The sequence below is a fragment of the Triturus cristatus genome, chromosome 8 (assembly GCF_964204655.1).
Source record: "Triturus cristatus chromosome 8, aTriCri1.1, whole genome shotgun sequence".
NCBI lineage: Eukaryota > Metazoa > Chordata > Amphibia > Caudata > Salamandridae > Triturus > Triturus cristatus.
In genome coordinates, this window is record NC_140591.1 from 1,551,952,935 (window position 1) to 1,551,973,889 (window position 20,955).

Sequence of the window (20,955 nt, forward strand, 5' to 3'; positions counted from 1 at the left end):
TTGTTGGGCCTTTGTGATGCATGGCGTATTTGGCACCCACACTCTAGACAGTTCACATACACACCTCAGAGGCGCATCATACGCAGGCATGTATGAACACCTTTTTCGTCCCATCAACGGACTGTCTCTTGCTTCTGGATGTCTCTATCCTTCCTCGGGGTATTTCTGACCACTCCCCGGTAATGATTCACACAGGCCCTCCTCCCGCTCATCTGAGTCAGACTTGGAGGTTAAATGCCTGGTTCCTTCAGGAAAAGGAGTTCTGGAAGGTGGTGGGGCGGGAACTCAAACAATACTTTCTATCCAAGGACTGGTCCGTTTCCTCCCCAGGCACCCTGTGGGAGGCTGGCAAGGCTACAATTAGGGGGATCGCCAAGGGGCAGGCTCAACTGGTGCAAATTACCTCACAGGAGGTGCAGGCCTTTCGCCTTGAGTACGCTTCCCCTCGATCCCTGGATGCATCAGACGTGAGGCTCCTTGCTCATCTCCGTGCGGAGATTAGGCAACTGTCGCTGAAAGCGGCCAAATCCTTTGGCGCTCATCTGTGGCCAGGGTATATGGTTGAGGCGAGAAAAATGGCTCGCTCCTCCACCTCTTAGCCACATACCCTAGGGCAAAACGCATAATCCCAGAAATCCTGGCACAGGATGGTTCGGTATGCCGTGCCCCAGCGGAGATGGCCCACGCCTTTGCTTCATATTACTGCCAATTGTACGAGGCCAGAATTCCAACCCTCTCCCTTGCAGGTCTATTGGAGGTCGGGAACGGCCACCTCCCGCGCTTAGACCCCATCATTCAGGACGTTCTAGATCACCCCATCACCTGTGAAGTAATTGGGGAAGCGATGACTCAATTCCTCTGGCAAGATGCCAGGCCCAGACGGCCTTCCTCAGGAATATTATGCTCACTACCGGGAAACTCTCACCCCTCATCTTGCGGAACTGTTTTGGGAGGCCATTGACAAAGGTTCCTTTCCCCAGGAAGCAGACATGGCCACCATCGTGGTCCTATCCAAGTCCCAGCCGCCCTCGCCACTCTGTGCAGAGTATCGCCCTATCTCCCTCATTAACACGGACATAAAATTGTTTGTCATGATCCTTGCCCCATCTATCCGTGCTGGTTCACCCCGACCAGTGTGGGTTCATGCCCTCCCGTGGTACCCGGAACTGCCTCCGTAGACTGCAAAAGGCCTTGGCCCACCGCCACCTCATTACCCCTTATCTAGCCATTCTTCTTGTAGACTTTGAGAAGGCCTTTGATTCGGTGGATTGGGGGTTTCTGATGGAAGTTCTTGAGGACATGGGGTTCGGTCTCCGCTTTCAGACCATGGTCGGTGTTCTTTATGCTCATCCACTGGCTTGGGTCCTGGTGAATGGGGTCTTATCGGAGCCCTTTTCGGTCTGCCGGGGAACAAGGCAGGGTTGTCCCCTTTCCCCCCTGCTCTTTGCTTTGGTCATGGAGCCCTTGGCATCCTTGATACGCTCATGTGAACTCGTGCGGGGATGGGACTGGCCAAACACCGAAACTGACAAAATCGCCCTTTATGCGGATGATGTCATCTATTTAGCGGATCCCGCCCGCTCTGGCTCCCACTGTCTCCGCATCCTGCACGCCTTTGAAGGGGCCTCTGGCCTTCAGTTGAACCCCGATAAATCAGTCCTAGTTCCCTCCACCTGTCCTGAGAATTTTTCGACTGGCAGTACACTATACCGCTACGCCGTCAATCATTCAAATACCAGGGGATATGGATGACTTTGCTCCCCGAGCTTAGCTGGGCCCTCAACGTCGCGCCCCTGGTGAAACGGGCCAAAGCGGACCTCCAGAAGTGGCAAACACTACCCCTGAACCCTGTGAGGAGGGCCGCCCTCTTTAAAATGATGGTACTCCCTCGGTTCCTTTATGTTCTTCAAAATACCCCCCTGAGTTTCCCTAGAACCCGGTTCCGAGAATTAGATAGCATGGCTAATAAGTTCCTTTGGGGGAAAGGTAGGGCCCGTCTGTAGGATCCCATCGTTCGATGGCGGCCTGGGGAATACCCACTTACACCTGTACTACCCGACCACGTGCCTACTCCCTATACACGACTGGTTCAATGGGGGATGGTCCGACCCGGCCTACAGGCTCGACCTGGGAGAACTGGGCCTAACTAAGGTTCAGTCCTTGTTCTACGGGGCTCCTATCCCATCCCACTTAACAGAGGTCACGCGCTCCGCTTTATTGGCCTGGCGGGCCGCTTTGCTACACACCAATTGGACACGCACACTGACTCACTGTACACCCCTGTGGCAGGGGACCTGGATCAAAAAGGTTAATGGGCTGAGGGGCTTCCGGGCATGAGACCTCATAGGTATCTCACAACTAGGCGATGTATGGGTGGGGGATCACATTCGATCCTTCGAAGACCTTTAAAATAGAAACTCCCTACACCAATCACAGTTTTATAGGTACCTGCAATTGCGACATGCTCTTCACACGCACCTCACAATGGGTACACGACTTCCTTACCACAGCCCGCCTGAGGCACAGATCATGTTTGGGGACCTGGGGAAAGGTGGCATTTTCCGCATCTACCGCACACTGATCAATAATACCCCTACTTCCCTGGACCGACTGCGAACTCATTGTGAGGAATGGGTGGGCACCCTGGAGGAGGAGGACTGGTGTGATGACCTTATGGCCCCTAGGATGGTCACCACCTCCGCCAGGCTACGTTTGGTACAGCTCTACAATTTACATGCAGCCTACCTCACTCCGGCGCGCCTTCACCGAGCGGGATTCCGCCCGACCTCCGCATGCACTAGGTATGGGCACGATCCAGCTGATTTTCTCCACATGGTGTGGGCGTGCCCCTGCCGATCTCGGTTCTTGGGGGATATCGAGGAAGAACTTAGAGATACTGGGGTGGGAGGTTCCTCACAACCCAAAATACATGCTCCTGGGTATTACCGATGGGTTGGATGGGTCTCGGAATGAGAAGTTATTTTTCACTACGGCAATGGTGGTAGCCAGAAGGGACATAGCGGCCTCATGGAAATGTCCCGAACCCCCGAGTGTTGGATGCTGGCGGACCGGGGTGGACTGGTGTGCCACACAAGAAAAAACTATGTACGAGGCATGCGGGTGTCCCAAGAAATATTGTAGGGTCTGGGGGAAATGGTTGGGTAGTATGGTTTAGTCCCGAAGGGAATGTCCAAATCCACGTTTTACATCCATTATTGTCTGCATACTGGGTTGCACAAAACCTCGTCTGTACTCCTGCACTTTCATGGTGTTGTGATGATTGGCTGGTTTCCTTTGTTAAATCATTAATCAATAAAAATGTATCCACAAAAAAAAATACTTAACGTGTCAATGTTGACCTGGAGTGCCAAGAGTATGCAACAGGTGCATCCCCTTCCTTTGAATACATTCTTGGGGCTGGCCAAAGTGTTCTTGGATAAAGCTTAGGTGGAGGCAGTGCATTTCCAGAGCATGTGTCTGCTCGTAAACCCACGTGCAGTGGATTATGAAAACGTTCTGGAACATTTTCTGCTGCAGAGGTTTATTCCGTGCCAATATTTTAATGTTGAGACACTATTTCGGGCAATAGAGCACGTTTCCTAATCATCATAATCTAGAAGGCAGTATGTTCATAGAGCATATGGGTACTTTTAACATTTGTATTTGCCACACAAGAGGCTGCTACCAGATAGTAAAGGCATACTGGCCGATGGAGGAAACAAAAAAAGGTGAAGGGAAACGCTCTTGAAAGAGTAGGAAGCACAAGTAAATTTTAAAATCTGGACTAAAAAAAATTAAGAAATAAAATGAACAAAGCCCAGCAGCATGGGAGCATTTTACAAAGGGGCTGAAAAATGAACAGGCTTAGAGGTTGAAATCTATACCTTCCTGTACAGGATGGGGAGGCTGGACCCTTAAACTGTATTTGTCTCTAGGCACAGCGAGTAATAACGCCTATCTGACCCTTATCTTTTCGCTTTTGAATGGTATAAAGATACAGCAACCCAGAGAGTAGTCTAAAGGTTTTATTTTTGTAATTTTTAAATGAAATTTGACAGCTTTCTACAAAAAAAAAAATTGAAGCCCTGTTAAACTAATAGGCTATTACCCTTCTTGTAAAAGTATTCTGGGAGATAGTATTCATAAATGTCAGGTAATTTCATGGTGCAGAAGTATTAGGAAACAATGCAAAAAAATAATAATAAACCTCAGGAAAGACCGTTTGAAGTTTCCTCCTTAACAGAAAAACAGAAATCAATTGTATTTAGCAAGAATTTCTTATTTTAATCTTAATTGTCATGGTCCTGCAGATTCCTAATCTATGTTCCTTGGCCAGAAGCAAGACTGGATCCATGAAGAAATATTTTTTACAGTAATACCTACCTGCCAGGACTCTATCCCTCGAGCATTACCTGTGAGAATGATGTAATAGATTTACTAAATGTACCGCTCACGTTGAATAATTTGTCCTGCCTATTTTCCAAAACCAGAAGGGACAAGGGAGAAAGAGGGATCCAACATACTATCAAATACAAAATGTATTAGAAGAACATCTCACTTTCTCAGAACAGAGGAGGAGGATGGTGACAGTCACCTTGACCTTTTCAAGCCTGATCTTATACAGAACGTAGTGCATGACTACTCTTGGAGGCAAAATGCTAGTTGACTTCTACGTCACAGGAGAGGGGTCTTTGCATCGGTTACATAGCTCTGAGCGCTTGAATGTTGAAAACTCTTGAGTTCACCATAAACCACTAATGGGATGTTTCTGTAACCAAGCACACAGAGGATTAATGAAGCATCTGGAAGAAACCCATCTCAAGAATCTGGGGATAAAATAACAGTCTAAATAGAAAAATTCCCGCTTTGTACCAGCAATGTAAGGGGACACCCTGGTGTGCGATACTATAATCTTGCTGAGCAATTAGATTAAAGAATGATTAAGTGATATCAGAAAACATGGAAGTGATGACATTCTCAGCCTTGCATAAGGAATCCGGTAGAACAAACAGCAAAGTGATGGATCCAATGGTTGAATTATTCTTAAGGACTGGTGTAAGCTTAGGGTCGCATTCCAGTCAATTGTTTTTCATCTGCTATGTCCCTCTACACGGAGACCCACCATACGCAACCAGTCTTAGTCTAATATTAATAGTGTAGTCTGAATTGCCAGGCCTGGGGCATCTAACACACCAAATGAAGCTACATGATCCTCGAAGACATACAAAAGAACAGTTTGAAATATGGTGGTAGGGAGGAAAAGTGGTATAATTTACCAGATACTGCTTACTCAATACTTGAGCGGCAACACTTTTCCATCCTTGTGTTTGAGACAGCACCCAGGAACTGGAATTTGTCATGTTTGTACTAGAGAGGACTTTTTCAAATGTACTGATAAGCAACTGACTATTCAACCAAGCATTATCTACTTCAAATGGACTATGACTAATTCTGGGACAGGACTCTATAAATGTGATATACAACCGAGGAGCAGCTACCACCACTGGTAGAAGCTCCAGAACAAAGATAGATGACATACAAGGACATCAAACTGAAACAAACAGAAAATGTTTTTTTTCTCCAATTACAAACCTTTAATATTTCTAGTGGCACAGTCTGACTGGAATGGTAAAGATATATATCTTGTTCTAGAGACACAAACTATGCCTACAATTCCAGGGCTTAAAGAGCTGTTGTAATGAACTTTTATTTCTCATTAACTCTAGAAACTGAGGTCTAAACTTGGCCTGCGATGACAAACTGTTTTAGAAAATGGATGCAACTATATCATCATAGACCTTTCTCAGACAAGAGTACTCTTACCTTTGTGCCAGTCGGGATGAGTTTTCACCTTGATAGTAAGATGTTTATAGTGTGAAGTAAGGGCAGAGGCAGCCTTTTGGAGAATGGAAGGTAGTACTCACTATTAATTATCTGCAAGACAGAGGTAACCACCACCCAATTATACAGAATTATTGCCCCCTGCCTCATCAGAATGTGGAGTCAATAGACGGGGATACAAAAGTTATAGGGGTAGATGTGAAAGATGATTGTTGCTTCTCTCTCCAACAAAAACACTGCCCCTTCAATGACTAAAATAGTGGAATGGTGTTGGTGAAGAACAGAGGTTTGGAGTACAGTCTTCTGAACCCAAGAAACTAGTGGAACTGCTAGCACCAGAAAGTAAGTATTCGGTTAAACTTCTTTAAGGAAGGATCTAACTTTTCACACAAAAAAACACTCCATTGAACAGCATATTAATTAACTGTGTGTAGAGACATGAAAACCCTCAAGATCTCATTCAGACATGGTGATGAGTTAACATGTCTAAATCAGTTTTTAGAATATGCTTAAAATCATTTGCTCTATGTTTCATTAGCTGCTACACTAGACTAATCACAAAACACAGCTCTTTGTGGTCAAATTAGACATGTCCTTGAATGTATGGGAATACCAAGTCAAGAGGCAACTCTTAAAGACGATGTTTTCTGCCCCATCATTTCAGTCTTTTTACTGAGAATCTGATGGTGCACTGGGCTTCAGCTTTTATGATGAAGCATGAAACAAGAGGCTTTCAAAGTAGAGTAAGAAGCCTAAACTTTGGGACAGACGGTAAGTCTTTGCATAGTTTAATGGTGCACCCCTGACGTGGAGGTCCATTTTTCCCAGGTGACAATGATCTTGTAAGCTTGTAAAATCTCCTTAAGGTGGTCCTTGCTTCACATCTGTTGCGGACAAAAGCATACTCAAGACTGTCACATCCTTTTAAATTACTGAGAAGATGGAAAAGTGAACCTCTTGATAATTTTGCTTGTAGTGTCATTTCAAAGTACATCCTTATGTCAGAATGGATTGTAGGAAACCACAAGTTCTGCATCATTGCCTTAATCCCCATCTACCTGCAAAGATTCATGGGAACTAAAATACACACAGCTGACCCAACAATTGCTCGAACCAACAACATTATGGGGATAATGGCAAAGTCTCTGGTAATATTAGTCATTGAATTCTGCTACTATTTTCCTGTAACTCTTCAGTATATGTCATAAGCTTGTGTGGGAGAGCCAAAGGTTTCACAACTGATGTCTTTGGCTTTATTACCTACATCATAACGGACTCCAAAAGTGGCATACTCGTCAACTTGCCTTGGAATCTTTGGTTTCACCAGTGTCCAACTAAGACTACTAGCATTCAAACCATGACCTTGGGCAGGGGCAGCAAGGCTACCATCTCTCCTGACAAGAGTTGGGAAGGGCATTGCAAACTGAGTTGAATTATGCAATGGAGTGTCAAGGGTAATTGCCCCACCAGTAAATGCCACTGGCTTATCTACCAACTCCTATTGACCAGAATATAATCCTGATCTGACCAGGCCAGTCCATTCTTAAAATATATTAAAGGCCTCAATTTGTCATTAAAAGGTCTATTTTTGTTTGACTGGGCAGTCTATCAAACCTTAAAGCTCAATGCTATATTCAAGTTCACATTCAACTACTGCTACAAAGCTATCTGCATAACTGGAGTTTTGATCTGGTGGCCAATAGTTCGAAAGAAAACCTGCTGCAGAGGTGAAGTGAAGAGCTGTTCAGAGAAGTTATAGCAGAGAATGAAATTTGAGGCATTTTCAGGATAACCTTCTGCGGCATACACATGCAATTTCCATCCACAAAGAGTGCTAACGGATTAGATAAAAGGACCTAAAACTGAAGATTTACACCTGTCATTAAATCTGGACTTCATGAGCTATGCATCATTCCATCATAAGGAATTCGAAAATGACATAACCAGTTCGAGGTTAGGAACGCATTCCTTGCTTTTGAAACCAGATGTAGCATTTAAGAGCACAAATGTAACGAAAGCCACTTTGGCAGTGGTATTCTCAGAACGGATTAGTTCCATGGCAGATAGAAAGGGACTGGTGGCAGACAGCGACATAGCATGTACTTGCAAATAGTGCGATTCTTAGTTAGGACAGTCAATATTTAAGAGGAAATGTCACTAACACTGCATGCCACAGAGAAACTTACAGGTTTCCCAGACAACAGGGTGAAGATGCGCATCCTCTCTTCTTGAATGAAGCAATCAGCCTGCAATTTATTCCAGTCCACCAGCTGCATCATCATCAGATCCCTTACCTGCTGGCAGCCCACCAGCTGGGACAGAAGAATGGAAAGCCTATAATCACCTAAAGCAAGGACACTGTATTAGGAGAACATTCGTTTTATTATTTATCATAGAGAACTGTGAAACAAAACGTAAACAAAGGATATTAGGTGTAAACTGTCAACATTTGCTTAATCAGGCCAGTTATCACCCACATACAAAGGTGAATAAACATTCAAGCACTTATTTCTAGAAATATACAAGACAGCATACAACAAAGCTCTACAATTTTTCATGAGTACACCAGACTTTGGCAGTTTCCCATAAAGTATGTAAAGTCCGGACCAGCATGCAACACAAATATGCTGCATCTGAGCCATAGAAGCCCTGAGGCCTTCCAGGACGTCCAGCTAGATCTCACTGGTCAAGTCCCATAAAGAGAAAAAAGCATTGCAATTGACTATTTGTGGATGCTTGCACCACAGGGTGTTTGGTGTCTCGTCAAAAGGTCGAAGTTTCCAGGGACTAGTAAGTGCCTTCTGGCTACAGGCCAGCTGACATGAGGGGCCAAGCCTGCCTCAAACCAAGTGGCCATGAACGTGCCCTTAAGGAACTCATGTCCCAGATGAAGTCGGACCTGATTGAAAAATGTCAGTCCATGAAATGGATATGGATTCCACAGTAAGGAATTGTAAATCAAGCACTTCAGCTGCTCGTCACACTGCTGCAGCACAATAGGCACTTTCTTCCATTGGTGTGGCAGGTTCAGTTTTGTCTCGGTTGAGATATCTACCCATTGGCACTGAGCAAGGATCATTACCGCTCTTCATCAGTTTAAGGAGAGGGAGCAGGCAGTCTATTGAGATATCATAAGAGTAGTGAGGGATATTGGGCATGCTATGGACCACATCAGAGTCTGACCCAAATGCCTCTGATACTACTGGAATTGAGAGAGGCAGAGGCTGAAGGTCTGAATGTATAAACCAATGGTTCCACCATAGAACATAGGCCTGGAACAAGCAGATGTCATTTTGAGGTCAGAGTCCAGTGCCATAATTTGATCCAATATCTGAATCCACATGAAGTCTGGATCAACTATGGCAAAGGTTCAGGAATAGGACCTGAAAGGACAGTCTGTATACCGGGAGAGCTTGCCGGCGGAAGACCAACTGGGGACTCATGCAGCTCCATTACCCCAAAGTCATGCAGATCGAATCAGTAGTGTGTAGAAAATCTGAAACATGGCCTTAAAAGCTATTTGCTGCTGGTCCAACAATTTCCTAGAAAATTCAGGACCTGTTGGGAACAAATGCAGGACCAGCTCTGAATCAGAAGACATTGGATCCTTCGAGCGCAGACTTTGTGACCTCGGCAAACTTCAAGTGGCGGAATGGGATCAAGTTTTGCTTTGTTTTAAGGTTATGGCAACTTTTCATTTCAACTAACTGGAAAATTTAGCCCAGCAACTTAACTTTGAAAGGTAACAGGACTTCGCATCAGACCAACCTTGTTACTAGTCCCATGGCTTGGAGGGGGACCGGATTCAAATGATACCAGTTATGCTTGGTGACAAAGCTTTGCCTCCCACTGCCTGAACGGGGTGCATAGAGGCGCGCCTTGTTGCACAATTTTGAGTCGTGACCGGAGTTTACGCATCATATGCATTTTTTTTGCATTGTTTATATAGCACGAACTTGACCCGAATCCAATCTGGTATCGGCGCGCTTTACATAGCTGCAGTTACGTTACATGAGGACACACATTCATTTTTTGTTAGGCACGGGGAGATTAAGTGATTTGCTCAGAATCACAGGATGTTCAGCGTCATTACCGAGACTCGAACCCAGTTCACCAGATCCGAGGTCGAGCGCTCTAGCCATTGGGCCAACTTCTCCAGGCATATGTCGAGAGAGCCGGTGACTGACATCTAATTTCTGCTTGAATCCTGCCACTTTCAGGTGAGATATCTTTGAGCACTTCAGATACATGTTGAAGGGGATGGAAAAAAAGGAACAGATATAAGCACACACATGTGGCCCTTATTTGCTGCTCTGCTTCATCACTTCGGGTGATAAGGTCATCACAAAACATACATCACAACTTCATGGCAAGCAGGAAGTACCGCAGAAAAAAACCAAATCTCCAGATCCAGTCGGGCACACCTGGGAATCAGCAGTTAGAGTTATCCATCTGAGGTGTGTGGCCGAGCAGGCTAAGTTGGCAGATGCTCTAGCTCCACTGCTATCACTATTCCATCCATGTTAATCTGTAAATTGGTGGGGAGCTCAAAATTGCAGAGAGAGAGTGGCGAATAGTCTCTGGAGTCCCCACTCGTTTGCGGTGCGGCTGGCAGTGTGAGGCAACAGAGAAGCGAGCCTGGTGTGGGAAGAAGAGTCAGAGGCCATGGGGACGACTAGTGTGGCAGCACAGAAGCGTTTGGGAGATGCTGCAACGCCAGGGCTACAAACAGCTGTGACTGCTGGTGGGGGGCTCAGACTGAGCCTTGCTGTATCCTGAGGTGGTGCGGTCTCACCCAAGAATGAACGACCCAGGGGAGGATAGGTCTGTGGCCTAGGATCACATCGCTGCTGGCCCATGGAAACCTGGTTTCCGAGGAGAGGCTGGGGAACCTGGGCCCTCTGGAGGGTGTGCAGCAGCACACTGGATCCCGGCGGCCACCGAGGTGACCGCAGGCTGCCATACTGCAGAAAGCACGGGTGTGGGCCTAGAGTGTGTACATAGTCCAAAGAGGAGAGCTAACACAAGGGGACAATTGGAGGAGGAAGGACCTGTTGCATGCCACATTCTCCAGCTAGGACACACGCAAAGGCTTAGAATAGTGCTGGTAGACACAGATTCTACCTAAAGTGGATGGTAGATGCACTGTAGCACAATTTACTTACTTGTGTAACAATATATCTGTAAGAGACATTAGTTAGTGATAGATTCCTTACCTTAGAATATCCCCAGGCATCAGACTGGATCCAGAACATTTTCGTCAACAGTACCCCTACGCGTCGGTAGGCGTCGTCGTACAGCTCCGCGTACGTCACTGGCATCAGTCGCCGAGATGACATCGCCGGTGCTCCTTAGACACGCCCACGCACGCTGACATCAGTTCTGTGCACTACTTTTCCGTGCTAGGAACGCAGAGCCATGCCAGAGAGACTACTGGTGCAATAGAACTAGGGCCCTTAAAGGGATGACCTGAACCCTAGAGAACAGTTCGCAAACGGGGAGGATGGGCGGGCGGTAAGGAATCTATCACTAACTAATGTCTCTTACAAATATATCGTTACACAGGGAACTTGTGCATCTGAAAGAGACACGTTCGTGATCGATTCCTTACCTTAGAATACATACCCAAGCAATACCAAAACCGGAGGAGGGTCTGCGAAATGAAATTACACCAGAAAGTCAGAGAACCGGCCAAAGAAGCCGTCTCTCTGGTCTGGACTGTCAAGGAAATAGTGCTTAGTGAAAGTATGCAGCGAGGCCCACATAGCTGCCTGACCGATATCTTGCAGAGGAACACAGCGTCCTAATGCTGTAGTAGCTGATCTTGCCCTGGTAGAATGGACGCGCAGCCCAAACGGAGGTTCCTTTTTAGCCAGAGAGTACCAGGCTTCAATGCACAAGACAACCCATCGGGAGATAGTCCGCTTGTGCACAGCCCAAACTTTCTTGGCACCCACATAGCCAACAAAGAGCTGATCATCCACCCGGAACTGCTGTGTGCGGTTGAGATAGAATGAAAGTGCACGTTTTGGGTCCAGACGGTGGAGCCTCTCTTAAAGGATGCGGAAAGAAAGTGGGCAAAGTGATAGTTTGCCCGAGATGAAAGGCAGTGACTACTTTCGGTAGAAAGGTGGGACGTTGTCGAGGCACAACCTTGTCCTGATGAATCACCGGGAAAGGAGGTTTACATGAAAGAGCCTGGCGCTCACTCACACGCCTAGTGGAGGTGATTGCCACCAGGAAGACAGTTTTCAAGGTTAAGAACTGCAAAGGACAGTTATGAAGAGGCTCAAAGGGAGCACGCATTAAGGATGTGAGAACCAGGTTCAAGTCCCACTAGGCATCACAAAAGGAATAGAAGGGAAAAGGTGAGTAATGCCTTTGAGAAATCAATTGACACAGGGGACTTGAAAAGAGGGCTGATAAGGCAGCCAGAGAAAGGCTGAAAGAGCAGAAAGATCGCCCTTGATAGTGCCCCGAGCAGAGCCCTGCTGGGCCAAAGAGAGAAGGAACAATAGGACCTCAGAAAGAGGGGCAGAAAGGGGATCTACAGCTTTCGCTGTGCATCATGCCACAAACTTGTTCCACTGACCGGCGTATACAGTTTTAGTTGAGGGACGCCTGGCTGCCAGAATCACATTACAAACTTCAGGAGGCAAGTCAAATGGCATCAACTGTCGACGCTCAATCTCCACGCGAGGAGGTGGAGGCTGGACAGGTTCGGGTGGAGGACCGTCCCCTGGTGCTGCGACAGGAGATGCTCCCGAAGAGGCAGTCGGATCAGGGGATCCACGCTCATACTGAGTAGCTTGGGATACCAAACACTTCGAGCCTAGTCCGGGGCAAGAAGAATGACTTGGGCCCAGTCGCACTTCATCTTCTTCAGCACTCTGGGTAGAAGTGGTATAGGCGGAAAGGCGTACAACAGACCGCACCTCCACTCGCGACGAAAAGTGTCTCAGAGTGAGTGCCGCCTTGGAAACTCCAACACGCAGAACTGCTGACATTGCGCGTACTATTCGGTGGCGAATAAATCTAACCAAGGTTCTCCCCACTGCTGAAAGAGACCTTGTGCCACGTCCGAGGGAAGACACCATTCGTGATCAAACATGCACTGCGGCTTAGTTCGTCCGCCCTGGCGTTCAGAGAACCTGCCAAGTGTTGAACCACAAAGGAAATGCCTTGACGTTCCATCCATGTCCAGAGACGCAGAGCCTCCTGACACAGGGTCGACGACCCCACCCCACCTTGCTTGTTGCAGTGCCACATGGCGGTGGTGTTGTCCCCTTGACAGAGGGAAGGAATGCTTTCAGTGCAGGTAGGATCGCGCTGAGCACCAAAAGGTTGATAAAGAGCTTGGACTACACCGGAGACCAGAGGCCTCTGATCTCCGCCTCTCCCATGTGGCCGCCCCATCACAGGAGGGACACATCAGTCACCACTGTGTGCTACGGTTGGGAGAGGGATCAGCCACTGACCCAACGCTGGTCCGTGCGCTACCACTGCAAGTCCTGCGCAGTGCCCTCCGAGATCTGGACGTATTCGGACAGGTTTCCCCTATGCTGTTTCCATTGGAACTTCAGGTCCCACTTCAGAGCCCGCATATGCCACCTGGCATGATTGATCAGCAGGATGCAGGATGCCATGAGGCCCAGAAGTCTCAGGGTCTTCCTGACCAAAACCCAGGACCAGGGCTGAAAGATCGGAATAATAGCCCGTATGTCCCGGATTCGCTGTTCGGGAGGATAAACCCGAAACTGCGCCGCATCCAGAACCACTCTGAATAGAAGCTTCTGAGACGGAATCAGATGCGACTTCGGAACGTTGATGGAAAACCCCAGCGACTGCAGGAGGTCGGCCGTAGTCTGGAGGTGGCAGGCGACTGCCTGGGGCGAGCCCGCCTTCAACAGCTAGTCGTCGAAATAGGGGGGGGGGGGGGGAAGACTGAAACCCCTGATCTGCGACCACTGCCATCACTTTGGTGAACACCCGAGGGGCGCTGGTAAGGCCGAAAGGGAGCATGGTGAACCGAAAGTGCATGTGGACTACCGTGAACCGCCGGTGGACCGGCAGGATGGGGATATGAAAATAAGCATCCTGCAAGTTCAATGCTACCATCCAGTCTTGCGGGTCCAGGGCAGACAAGACCTGAGCAAGCGTGAGCATCTTGAACTTCTCCATCCGGAGGAAGCGACTGACGTTTCGGAGGTCTAAGATAGGACGCATGTGTGAGAAAGTGCCATCTTTATTGCATGGTATGCCCAAACTTTTTGCAGAATGTACTTTGACTGTGTGCGCCCTGGACTCCTGCCAATCAGGTGCCCAGGGACTATGTTCCTTCCCTAAGACCACAAAACCCAAATTGGCAAACCCTGGCCACATGTCAGCCCCTGGTAAATGGTACCCTAGGTACCCAGGGCCTTCTGACCAGGGAAGGCCTCTAAGGGCTGCAGCACTCATTGTGCCACCCTTAGAGGCCCTGTGTGTACACACACACACACCCCCCCTTGGTCCATTCCTGGGCACTAAGTGCAGTGCTGCCATTTGAGAGTACATGGTGCTGAGACCTCGTCAAACACGAACTCCACAGCACCATAATGGCAAGACTGAGAAGTTTGGTATCAAACTTCTCAGCACACTAAACCCACACTGATGCTAGTGTGGGATTTAATGTACCAAGCACCCAGAGGGCATCTTAGGGATGCCCCCTAAAACCTAACCTACAATCCTCGTCTGTTCTGAGGCTGCCTAGGCTGCTACACAGCAGACCTGTTGCTGGACCCCTGGGTACGAGAGCCCCAGCTCTCCTGGGCCTGCAATAATGCACATCCTGGGCAAGGTGCTAGATCTCCTCCCCCAGGATGGGCAGGGGGAAGCTTCAAAGTCATGCCGCCTCTGTGAGCTTCCCCAGGCCACTGCAACCCCCCACTCTGGCGGGAAGCTTGGCCGGAAACCCCAAATAAGGACAGGGGATGTGCCAGCCTGCCAACCCCACCACTCAGGTGGGGGAGGAGAGGTGAAGCACATCTCCGGGCTCTCGCCATCTTGAAGATGGGGAGCCCTACCCTATCAGGACTAGGCTACTGCCCCCTCCCACAGGAGAGAGGCAGGATAGGAGGTGTACCCACCCCAGGACAGGGACCTATTGGACCCTGCCCTTCACCTACCTGTAATGCCCCTAAATATAGTATTTAGGGGCACCCTGAACCTTCCTTCCCCAGATTCCAGATTCCGAAGAAGAGCTAGAAGAAAAAAGACCTGCCCTGCAGCTGCTAAGAAGAGGAAGATACAGACTGCTTTGGCCCCAGACCTACCGGCCTGTCGACCCTCGAACCTGCTCCTGCTCCAACCCGACATCTCTTGTGGCCAGCAACCTCAGAAACCCCGGAGGACCTGGCTACCTTTTGACTCTAAACCCCTGGGACTCCCATGAGTAGAGGCTCTACTCAAAATCCACTTCTAATCCCTGGCAGTAGCCCGGAACCGCAAACCCTTCACACACTGCACCCGCCAAACCTGGCTTGTGCCGGAGTGAAAAAAGACCACGAGGACGACCCCGAGTCCGGCACCCAAGGACCTCCCTCGACACTCCTGAAGAAGCCTGCAGCCTCAGAACCAGGTGCCACCCCAACCGCGATCAACAGAAGGTAAGATTTCCCAACACCAAAGGGCACCCCGCAGCCCCCTGTGCCCAATCCCGGGGTACCTACCTATCCTCCAACTACCCAACTTACCTCTCAAAGTGGTGGTGGCACCTGAAGAATCTTCGTCCCAGAGCTTACAGTCTTTTTTTAAACCGGAGATTTCCCATTGAAATCAATTGAGCGCCCGAAGGCTCCAAAGCACCCAGCCGCCCGAGTGGCCTCTACACCCATCTACTTCCCCACTTGTCCTGAGTAAGTGACCCGGAGCTCAGCTCCCACAGCCGCATGGCCTGCTAGTCAGCAGCCACCAACCAAGGCCCCCCCTACCTCTCATAGGATAACATTGGGCCTAACTCTTTGCACCCGGGCGCCCTTGTGCCGCTGAGGGTGAACCAACTGTACCTACCTGACCCCGGGAGACCCCTGAGTCTATGCCCAGAACCTTAACTCTGCCAGTCGAGTACTTACCTTTAAACCAATAACTCAATTTTCCCCATAGGGTAACATTGACTGGCTTTTCCTGAAATTTCTTCTAAGTGTGGACTTTTCAAAACTTAAAATATTCACCAAAAATCAGCCGAACTGTGGACTTTTCAAAACAAAAATACTCACCTGCTGTTAGGAGAGCTCCCAGTGCTGGATCTTGGTGTCCAGCACTGACTCTGAAAAGTACTTATAACTGTACTTACCAGTAACCCAATGTTCTCCCATTGGAAATCGACTGTTTTTCTGTGAAATTTCTTCTAAGTGTCAATTTCTGCAAACTTTAAGTATTCTTTAAAAATCGTATAATTTCTGAAAACGTAATTACTTACCTGTTTTGGATAAAGGTCCCAGTACTGAGTCTAGGTACCCAGTACTGGATTACAAAAGTAACGAGAACATACTATACCTGTAACTTGAATTTTCTGCCATAGGGAATCATTGACTTATTTTCCAAGTGTCAACTTTTAAAATAGCAAAATATTTTCTAAAAATGATCACCGTAATGAAGTCGACTTTTATCACTTGATTCCAAGTACTGAGCCAGGGCTGAATCTAGGATCCAGTCCTGGAATTCCAAAAGTAATCCCAAAAGTAATCCTAAAAGTAATCTGTTGCAAATAACTTGAAACTTCCATTGAACTGAATGCATTATTGTGTTGCCTATTGCAACCACTTGTAACTTTCTACAAAAGTTAATTGCATATTACAAAAGTATTTATATAAAGCATCTCTTTCTGAGAAAGTATATTTTAATACCTATTGTTGGTTCTAAAATAAAACAAGCATGTTTTTTTTATATATAAACCATTGGCCTAGAGTTCAGTTATCGAGTGTGTGGGACTATTTGCTGACTGAGTGTGTACAACAAATGCTTTACACGTCCTCCGATACTGCCTTACTGCTCAACCAAGCTACCACTCTGGAGAGTAAGGTTATATCTAACTTTAACCTCTGCCAAACCTCTGGGGACTGTGGGCTCTGTACACCTTGTACCTATTTGGGAACAGTATATACAGAGCCACTTTCTCACAGCAGGCCCATGTCCTTCTTTGGAATCAAGAAGCAGTGGGAATAAAAACCACGACCTTCTGGAGTCAGAACATGCTTGATGGCCTCCTTGGCCAAGAGGGCCGCAACTTCCTGCAGGAGAAGTGCCAAGTGATCCCACGACATGCGGTGGTACTGAGACGGCAAGGCTGGAGGGGCAGTCTCAAAGGTGAGGGAGTAGCCCCATCGGACTATCTGCAGAACCCACCTGTCCGAAGTGATGGTGCACCAGTGGGGGAAGGTGATGGCGAATCAGTCTGCCTACTGGCGTCTGATGGGCCTGAAACACCGACTAGGAAGGTTTTGAGGCTGCAGGGGTGGTGGTGGACTGACTCGCCCGCTGGCCCAGTGACCCACCTCGGCGGGCACTCCCACCCCGGCGGGCACTCCCACCCCGGCGGGCACTCCCACCCCGGCTGCGCAGGCCGGCGGCTCTGGGAGGAACGCATTTGGGTGCCTCGACCCTGACCTCGAAAGGAGCGAAAGGCAGACCTCCAAGGGAGCGCGTGTGGTGGCAAGACCCAAGGACTGGGCCGTAGTTCGGGAGTCCTTAAAGCGCTATCCGCCTTGTCACCAAAGAGGCGTGTGCCATCATAGGCCATGTCCAATAAAGTGTTCTGGACATCTCCTGAGAAGCCAGTAGTTCTGAGCCAAGCGTAACGGCATATCCCCACCGTTGTGGGAATTGCCCTGCCGAGGGAATCGGCTGTGTCAAGACCACAACTGATAGTGAATTTCGCAGCATCTCTCCCTTCGGCAATGGCTTGAGAGAGCACCGCCAGAGCCTCCACTAGACACGGAGGCAACACCTGTGCGACCGCATCCCACACAGTGGGAATAGCGGCCCAACAGGCACGCAGTAGTCACCGCCCGGAACCCGGAACTAGCAGAGGTGAAAATCTTTTTCACAAATTGATCCAGTTTTTTAGAGGTCCGTAGGTGCGGAAGGGAACGCGCTCGGAGAGGCAGAGGCCTGGACAACCAGACTCTCAGGCGTTGGCTGTTGTGTGAGAAAACTAGGGTCGCCCGAGGCCGGGCGATGACGTCATGCCACACACTTATCCACAGGAACCCCTGTGTTAGGCTTGATACAGGTGCTTAACAGAAGGTCTGTAAGCGCGTCATTAAAGGGCAGTAGTAGCTCCGCAGAGGAGGTCGCTGGCTACAGCACCTCAGTCAGGAGATTGGGCCTGATAGGCACAGATGGTAGCTCAAGGTTAAGAGCATCAGCCTCCCTACGCAATACCACAGAAAAAGTCCCAACCTCTTCCGTAGCTACGGAAGCAAGGGACAGTGTACCAGGGTGCAGAGAGAAATCAAGATTGCCTGGACCTTTCATATCACCCACCCACTCCGGTTCATCCTCGCATTGAGCTGCGAGGGTCCTCGGACCCCTCCCAGTACTCCCCTTCGTCCACCGGCCGTGTAAGAGGTCGATAAGGACGAAGGGCCCAGGGAAAGGAAATAAACTCACCACCTGGAGTTGGAGGCTAATAGACCAAACCAGGGTCGACGTAGTCCGGCCCCATAGGCAACGGCGTCGTATCTGGCGTCTGACACGACGCCCGAGGCGGCGTCAGGCCCGGCGGCGCTGAGGCCGGAGCAGACGGCGCCACAGGGTATCTTGTCAGCATAGCCAGGGCCAAAGGCGGCGGCACGGGGGCAGAACCACCCCTCTGGTCCACAGGGCCCGAAGGCGCTCCGGAGGGATCCGACGTAGGAAACAAATGGCGCATGGCTGACAGGAATACCTGTATTTCTGCCGAAGTCGCGTGCGGGCCCGGGAAAGGCGGGTAGGCCGCAGGAAACAACGGAGGCTCCACCGGAGAAGCGGGGGAGTGACCACACGCCCCCTCCACTGCATCCCGTGACCGGTGAGGGGTAGACTAAGAGCGACATCGCTTCTTCGACTTCTTATGGTGCCTTGACTTACCTGTTCCCGATTCCGATGAACGATGGTGTTGCATTGCGACCTGTCCCTTGACCTCCCACGGGAGCGGGACCTTGAGGGGTGCGGAGCAGATTGCCGAGCCTAAAACAACTTTTGGAAACGCTCCCGCAAAGCCTTCAGCGCCATGGCCTGACAATTGGGGCATGCCTTGGGGTCATGGGCGTGTCCCAAGCAGAAGAGACATGTCATGCGGGTCTGCCACCGACATGGTCTGACGGCAGTCCCTACAGGACTTAAACCCGGGCATCCCTACTGCACCAGGAGTCGAGTACTCGACAAAACAAGAGAAACAAGTCTCAAAAACCAAGTTAAAAGATGAACTTTGAGTACCGCTCTCTCTCGGATCTGAGCTTGCTGCTTCGGAAAAAAACGGACGTCAGCGCGCGGGTGCATCTAAGTAGCTACGACATCTGCTTTGCCCTCCATATGCACGTTGTATAGTAACAAGGCATATCTTTCATGCCACAGTTGAGCTCCAAAGTTCACTCTACTTGTTCATACTACCATTTTTCGTTCTTTTGGTGGTGGTATTATTTTTAAGGTTTGGTATGGGCCGACTGGAGCTTCTGCAGACAAAGTATGGGTAAACAAATTGGGAGAGGGAAGTTTTAAACCTGGATTTGAACAGCAGCAAGTTTTCCACACTCATTCACCAAAGAGTGAACATTTACACTGTTTACAGCATGTAAGAGGAAAAGGGTGGGGTAACTGTAGGAAAAAGTCCCTTTTAGCATGGTTGCCCCCCACATTTTGCCTGATATTGATGCTCTTTGAGTGTGCCCTGGGTTCTTGCCAAACAGGTACCCGGGGCCTATGTTCTTTCTCTAAAACTGTCCTTTGTACTTCCAAATTGGCACCTCGCTGGCCACATGCAAGTCCCTTGTAAAAAGTACCATAAGTACCAAGGTCCCTGTGACCAGGTGAGGCCTCTGAGGGGTGCAGCACATATTAGGCCACACTTAGATGCCCTGTACTCTAACACACACACAGCCATTGCAGGCTGCATGTTTTGGTACAGAAAAAAGTGAAGTCGACATGGCACAGATCACTGTGTGCCATGCCTACAGCCACTGCCTCTGGTATAGGTAAGACACCCCTCTAGCTGGGTGCACTATACCATTGGTGAAGGTACAGGAGCTGTGTACCTCTACAGTGGCTGAGTCTATTCTTGGGCATTGTAAGTAAAGTACAACCATAAAGAGTATATGGTCTGGGAGTTTGTCATTACGAACTCCACAGCTCCATAATGACTACAGATAACTGGGAAGTTTGATATCAAACTTCTCAGCACAATATACCCACACTGTAAGAAACGGTCTCTATATATACTGCACCAAAGTGAGGTACAGTGTGTATAGAGTCCAAGTGTCTCCAGAGGTTTGGCAGAGGTTAAAGTTAGATAGAACCTTACTCTCTAAAGTGGTAGCTTAGTCAAGTAGAAAGGCAGTATCAGAGGACAGAGTTAAGCATTTGATGTACACACAGTCAGCAAATAAATTCACACACTCGAGAACTGAACTCTAGGCCAATTGTTTTGAATAAAAAAATATACTGTTTTATTTCTAGAACCAAGCAAGCCTGGTACAGGTAAGCATTTAAATATTATGCAGTAGTAATTTACTTGTTTGAACACAGTTCAGAATTGCAGTATAACTTGTACTGATTTTGGTTACAGTTTTAAGAAAACAGTTTGCAACACATGGCAGGTACACTACATTCAGTTGAATGGGCTTTTTAAGTAAAATGCAGTTAATTACTTTTCAGATTACTTTTGTAACCACAGGACTGGATCCTAGATTCAGCCCTGGGACATTTCCTGAAAACAGGCGAGTAAATGCGTTTTGGTTAAAGGTACGATTTTTAAGGAATATTATTGCATTTCAAAAGTTGCCACTTAGAAACTTTTTCACATAGAATCACCAATGTTATCCTATAGGAGGAAATTCACTTAGCAGGTAAGTTGGGTTAATGTTACTTTTTCTTACT

The 20,955-nt window shown here is 48.4% G+C and overlaps 1 protein-coding gene across 7 annotated transcripts in view; it reads right to left on the reverse strand.

Annotated features, from left to right (window-relative positions):
• The window catches only part of NUP98 (nucleoporin 98 and 96 precursor), a 791,668-nt gene that overhangs the window by 244,933 nt on the left and 525,780 nt on the right, over nucleotides 1-20,955 (reverse strand). For all 7 annotated transcript variants that reach the window (XM_085623457.1, XM_085623456.1, XM_085623459.1 and 4 more), the window contains one exon: nucleotides 8,028-8,185. In XM_085623457.1, coding sequence (XP_085479583.1) covers nucleotides 8,028-8,185 — 158 coding nt within the window. The remainder of the gene's footprint in view (nucleotides 1-8,027; nucleotides 8,186-20,955) is intronic.